At 40.4% G+C, this 7,041-nt stretch overlaps 1 protein-coding gene across 1 annotated transcript; it reads left to right on the top strand.

Annotated features, from left to right (window-relative positions):
• The first annotated feature begins 830 nt into the window (after positions 1-830).
• On the top strand, positions 831-3,101 carry LOC144713189 (aspartyl protease family protein At5g10770-like). The gene is made up of 2 exons (XM_078587703.1): positions 831-1,126; positions 1,245-3,101. Exons 1-2 carry the CDS (start codon positions 886-888, stop codon positions 2,477-2,479), a joined length of 1,476 nt encoding a protein of 491 aa, XP_078443829.1. The 5' UTR covers positions 831-885; the 3' UTR covers positions 2,480-3,101.
• The last annotated feature ends 3,940 nt before the right edge of the window (positions 3,102-7,041 follow it).

Raw genomic sequence — 7,041 nt, 5'->3', positions numbered from 1 at the left:
GGAATGTTTAAATACAGAGAGAGAGAGAGAGAGAGAGAGAGAGAGAGAGAGAGAGAGAGAGAGAGAGAGAGAGAGAGATGGAGAGGGCGAGGGAAAGAGAGATGGACCGAAGGTAGAGATAAACGGAGAGAGAGAGGTGGGGGAGATGGAGAGTTAGAGGAAGAGTGAGAGAGATGGAGAACGGGAGAGGGAGATGGAGAAAGAGACGGAGAGAGAGAGATATATACGAAGATAGAGATAGACGGAGAGATATATATATATACGAAGATAGAGATAGACGGAGAGAGAGATATATATATATACGAAGATAGAGATAGACGGAGAGAGAGAGATATATATACGAAGATAGAGATAGACGGAGAGAGAGAGATAGACGAACAGAGAGGGGGAGGGAGAAAGACGGAGAGAGAGATATAGATGAAGAGAGAGACAGAGGAAGAGAGGGAGAGTGAGATAGAGAAAGACACGGAGAGAGAGAGATATAAGAAGATAGAGATAGACGGAGAGAGAGAGGGGGGGAAGAGAGATATAGATGAACAGAGAGGGTGAGGGAGAAAGATAGACGGAGAGAGAGATGAGGAGTGAGAGAGATAGATGAAGACTGAGAGAGGGAGAGGGAAGAATGAGATAGATGATGGGAGAGAGAAAGAGGGAGAGGGGGAGCGAGACTTAGCAATTGTCAACGATTAAAATCGAGAGTGACCGATAAACCATCATTTGAACTGGGATGTACTTTCGCCGAAGGTGGGAGACTTCGGAACATGAATCTCCTTTTTGACTTTAAAATCAAGTTGATTGTGGTGCGTAGTTTCCTAACAGTCCAGGCTAATACGGGCACGTTCAGAAAAGCCCCATCAGAGATTACATTTTTCAACCGGCAGATTCATGCCGTTGCGTTGCTTATTATCCAGCAGGTTGCTAACATTGAACTGTCTATATAGACAGCACATACTCTTGCCTACACACAGTGTACCACAGGAAATGGCGCAGATTTCTTCCTTTTATCCTCTCGGTATCCTGTGCCTCTTCCTGCTGCGCTTTGGCGTTCAAGCCGACGGAGAAAGCACCTACGAAACCGTGCTGGTTTCCAGCCTGGTGTCTTCCCCGAACTGCACCCGATCCAAAGGTTGACCCACAGCTTCCGTAACCTCTTCATGGGAGGAGTTTTTTCCCACCATTCAAAACAACGAATGAACAGTTGTTTTTATCTTCACAAAGTTTAACGAAATTATCTGATATTTCAGGCTTTCGCGACGGCGCTATCCCCGTTGTCCATCGCGCCGGTCCTTGTTCGGCAAAGCCCGCCAGAAGATATGGCGCTATTAAAGCCCTTGCAGAGGACAATCTACGCGTCTCTTCGCTTCAGACGATCGCGTCGGGCTCTTCTTCTCAAGAGAACGACACCTTGGTGCTCGGATCTAAAGTGATCCTTACTGCAAGGAGCGGCGCCTACCTCGGCTCTGGTAATTACGTAGTTACTGTCGGCTTTGGCACCCCGAGAAGAGCCCAGACAGTCATCTTCGACACAGGAAGCTTCGTAAGCTGGATCCAGTGCAGGCCCTGCCTCGTGTCCTGCTATCCCCAAGTAGAACCTGTATTCGATCCCTCCCTCTCATTCACCTACCGTAGGATCGGTTGTACCGACCCTGCATGCCTTGGACTATCCCGCCGTGGATGCTCGGGCACGACCTGCGTCTATCAGGTCGGCTATGGCGATGGCTCCTCCACCACCGGGTTCTTGTCTGCTGATACGTTTGCGTTGACTCAGACCACTGTCTTTACAAACTTCGTCTTCGGGTGCGGGCAGGACAACCGAGGGCTGTTCAGGGGCGTCGCAGGGCTTCTTGGCCTTGGACGCAATTCCTACTCACTCAATGCCCAGGTCTCGAATGCACTGGGGAACATATTTTCCTACTGTATCCCCTCCTCGAGCAGCACCACCGGCTTCCTCAACATCGGCCAACCCTTAAGTCCTAACGCAGTGTACACACCGTTGGTTATCAGGCCGGGCTCCCCAGGCTTCTACTTCATCGACCTTATCGGCATTTCTGTGGGAGGAATCACGCTCCCAATCCCGGTGGATGTTTTCCGAGGTCCGGGGACGATCATTGATTCGGGGACGGTGATCACACGGCTTCCCCCAGAGGCATACACCGCACTTCGGACAGCCTTCCGCGCAGCCATGATTCAATATCCGTTGGGGCCGGCAGTGAGCATACTAGATACCTGCTATGACTTCAGGACCTTCAGCACCATAACGTATCCTGTGATCAGACTCATATACAGCGGCGCTACGATCCCACTTCCGTTTTCAGGGGTTTTTTTCCAGGTCAGAGCTGGGCAATCGTGCCTTGCCTTTGCAGGAAACGCGTCACCGACAGGTCTGGGAATCATCGGGAACACTCAGCAGAAGACTTTCGAGGTAGTCCATGATAACATCGGGAACAGGATCGGCTTCGCAGCTGGGGGATGCAGCTAAGTCCTCGTCAACCCCGAGTGCCTGTCAACTGGAATAAAACTCTTAATAAGGAACAAACATGTGGCCTCTTGTGACCCTCTTTGATGAATGATTACCCAATATTCCTAGGGTTCCCTCTTTTTTCTCTCTCTTCCTCTCTCTTTTCTTCTCTTTCGTTTCATTTCTTCTCTCGCCACACGTTTCTTCAAAGTGATGGGAAATGGCTAACCGTTCTTTTTCTCTCTCTCCTCTCTCTATTATTTGACTTTTCTTCCCATCTCTCTCACGTTCTTTTCTCTCTCTCTCCTCACTCAACTCCTCTATTTGACTTTTCTTCTCCTCTCATCCTTTTTAACCGCCTACAATTATTAACTATTCCACCTTTCTTTTCCTCTAATTTCTCTCTCTTTCTCTTTTCTCTCATAACTTCCAATTTGACTTTTCTCATAACCTCTCCCCCCTCACCTTTCTCCACTACATTCTCTACGTGGAACCACCCTTCTCTATACCATTTCTCTTTAACCACCATTCCGAATTTGACAGTTTATTTTCCTTGTAACTGCATGTTTCCTTCCCTTTAAAAGGGCCATCAGCCTGCTTGTATGGACATCTTTTGTTGAAGAATTATTGTGAAGTTATTTTGTGAGAAAAGAGTGATTCTTGGTGATTTCCTTTTGGAGATAACGGCAACGGGCAACGGATCGACAACGGAACGAGCTCGTAGCTTGTCTACTTCAACATTGTCAACTCCTCTTGGGTTTCTTCTTCCTCTTTCTCCATAATTCCCTATCCATAACTTACCTATTCACTTATCCCCACCATTCCCCATCATTGAACACTTCCCTTCAAATTAACCCACCATCTTCACCTAGTTCAATCATCCTTCTTCCTCATTTCACCAATTCCCACACCGTGTCCCATCCAACTCCTCCAACCTCACACTTCACCTCCACTCCTTGCATCTTACCCATCAACCTTCTCTTGTGCAGATCAATTCTCACATTTCCTTTTTATCCGTATGCCCACACCTTCCCTTTTCTCTGTTTACATCACTCGTGGAGTTGCAGTTCAACGTAACTCAAGGCCATTCAACATCAAGATACTCAAGCTATTGGCTCCCATCTCTCAGGTACCTTGAGACACCTTAACTTTTGAGATATATATGGTTCATGATAATTATTAATTTGCTCAAGTGAGAGTTGCTTAGAATTTCTGTGTTACACTTTAGACGATCATTTCAAATACTATATTCCCATTAGTTATCACATTATTGTATTACCAAAGTGCCTTGTAGAGCCCCTGCTCCATTTACGTAATCCATTCCTATAAGATTATACCGACTTCGGATCACCCTCAAGGAATCATAATTACCAACATATTTGTGCTATTTTATGTCATGAATCTATTTTTGTGTCCCGCATCACTTTCGAGGTGGTCCATGATAACATCGGGAACAGGATCGGCTTCGCAGCTGGGGGATGCAGCTAAATCCTCGTCAATCCCGAGTGCCTGTCAACTGGAATAAAACTCTTAATAAGGAACACACATGTGGCCTCTTGTGACCCTCTTTGATGAATGAATCATATATGTGATGTTTGTTATCAGACTCTAGTGCAAATAATGTCTACCCAGCAGCGTGATGGATGAGGTCACTTAAAATACTTAGTATGCTCAAGTATGGAAATCTTTGTGTTGTCATTTTTGTTTGTCAACAGACAGGATAAGTACGTCACTACTTACGATTATTGCAACTGAACGTTAATATAACTCTCATCTTGGGCGGTATGATTGGTGCTTTTGCTTTTTCCACAGTGCGATCATTAAAGAAACCAATATTTAAAAGTTTAACTCATTTTGAAGTACAAGAATCAAGACATGGCATGCCAGAGGATAACCTCTCAAATTTTAAACAATCTTAAACGAAGCAGCAGTCATGCACAGTTAGTTGTAACTAACGCAATATTTATAGAAGATGAACATTCAACATATATTGCTCGTAGGTGAATAAACGCAAGATTTATATGGACACATGCGCTTTTAATATTCAGGCAACAGAGATCGAGAGTTCCGTTGAATTATTTACCATTTGATGAGCCTTATCCTTGGGCACCTCAAGCTTCCAAGAGCCTTTATGTTATTTGAGTTACTGGTCATCCTGGTGATAAGCTCATTTCAGTCCGAAGATAGTGCTTAATGACGCATGCAATATAATTTATATTTCCATGTAAGCACCTGTTATAGAGTGTCATTCTGAGTAAGGGACCAATCCACATAGAAGAGGGTTTAACCAATCTGAATGTTATGGGGGACAAGTCACATAGAAATTAAAGCAAAATAGGTGACAAGAATTGAGAAAACATCTGGGTGATCAATAACATATTGGTCCTCTTTTGAGGATCCACCAAGTGCACTAAAGCCCGAAAAAATAAGTGTCTTTGATGTTCAGAAAAATATTTCGTCAACGCAAAAAATTAATCAACATAAAATTCATAAATATATCAAATTTATATTTATAATTTTTTCAAAATATTTTCAAAAATAGAAAAATTAACAATATATTATTGTGTAAGCACTAAACCACATAAATATGGTTTATTTTAGTTGTAAATAAATTTTATATCATAATTCTATCAATTAAAAAATTTCAAGAATTCAAAGTTACAGGTAGAAATGTTCCCTTGTGAAGAATTTGATATTTTGGATAGATAATCTATCTTAATAACTTCATTTCAATAAAAGAAAACTAATTTTCTTTTATTGAAATGAAGTTTTTAAGATAGATTATCTATCGAATATCAAACTCTTCACATCAGTAATAAGAAACATGATGGGATGATTCTAGATTGAGACAAACTCTTTTCTCCACAATTAAAAAATTGAATGTCTTAAAATTAAACAAATGCATACTTCTAATTATAATATCAAGAATATTATTTTTTTGTTAAATCTTCAGCCAGTTTTTTCCATTTATCTAAATTCCATTAAAAAGGGGATATGAGAAATGTGGTGTCATTTCCAGAAAATAGGGATGGAGATGATAGGGCTAGTGAGATTGGCAGATAAAGATGGTGGCAGTTGACAAAACGTTGATTATAATAGGGTTGAGGTAAGAGAGAACAACACAAATAGAGGAATATGATGGAGAGAGAAAAACTGTGTTACAGAACTTCTAGAAGTTTCATTTCTTTCAGTCACCAAACATTTACATTTCACTATATAAATCCGCTAGCCCAAGATTGTCATAAAATCCAGATCCTAAAAATATAAGATCTGTTAGGGTCACCTCATACTCAGATAATATGAACCTTAGACACGATAATGTCAAAATGTGCAATGAAACATGCGAGATGATTCAAGGGTGAAAAAAGTCCCTGGATGTTGCTTTGCGTTAAAAGTGCCATGTCCCTTCATAATATCCTATCTTGGGATGTGACAAATAACCAAACTCAAATTAGAGTCACTATTATTTTTGTAAGCTACTTCAGAGTTTTACAAATAATTTATCATTTTACTTTACTTGTCTATTCGTTCTATGAAGGGGAACCATGGTTAATGTTCAAGCCCCTATGAAAAAGTACTAAACTTGATATTAGACTTGAAGAATACGACAAAGCCAGGATAGAGAAAATTTATTTATCAGTAAGTTTATGCATATCGTTTAATGAAATCAATCAGGAAAATATTTCTCTAAAGTTAGCCTGACTTAAGTTTTTTTATTTATCTCAAAGTTGGCTTCCTATATTAAGAAAGTACTTCAAGAATGAACAAAACACCTTCAATAAGATTTGCCAGTTTGGGTCATGGGAAAGCCTTGACCTAAAGCGATTCTCTCTAACATCAATCTCCAGAACAAGTAGAAAGAATTGAAAGTATATCTTATTCATAGGAGTTTGTTCCCTAAAGGCCCTAGAGTTTCTTAAATAGTCCAGATACGATTATCCCATCACTTTTATTGTTCAGAACCCATGGAATTTGAATTTTTTGGCTAATTTACAGGAGGAAATTAAAATATCATGTGTACAAGAAATTCACAAATTTTCCCCATATAAATCATCATTTGAAATTCAGTCACACGCATAATGTGTCATTGGAAAAAATGTAATTGTATGGTGCTTGAAAGCATTGCAATTTTCCTAATATTTTGGTCTACTTGTCTTTTAGATTCTAGAAAAATCCTGATTAAGTTTCTGTGTTTTTGTGGGATTACTGTTTAAGTTCAAGAAGTCAAGCAGTTTTAACAACACATTTCAAATATAGAATGTTGCACTCTTCATGAATGGGGTTCGATACTTAAATAATGTGTGTGAAGTAATGGGATAGATTATCTTAGGGGAAATGTATGTCGCCTATAGTTCCATACTGGTTGTGATTATTGGAAATGTGTGATTTCACAAATATATGCCTCAATTTCAGTGTTCCAAATTTATCCTATTTATAAAAAACATAACCATAATGGACAAAATATTTTTTCACCATTCAATGAGATAAGGATGATAGATTATTATTATATGATGAGACCTCAATTTTGTAAGATACATTTCAAATATTGAATACTCAAGTGAGTTTACACCACTGGCTAATAG

The sequence above is a fragment of the Wolffia australiana genome, chromosome 15, assembly GCF_029677425.1.
Source record: "Wolffia australiana isolate 7733 chromosome 15, ASM2967742v1".
NCBI classification, from domain to species: Eukaryota; Viridiplantae; Streptophyta; class Magnoliopsida; order Alismatales; family Araceae; genus Wolffia; species Wolffia australiana.
Note: the sequence above shows the minus strand (reverse complement) of the source record. Positions and strands in the feature narration are given on the sequence as shown.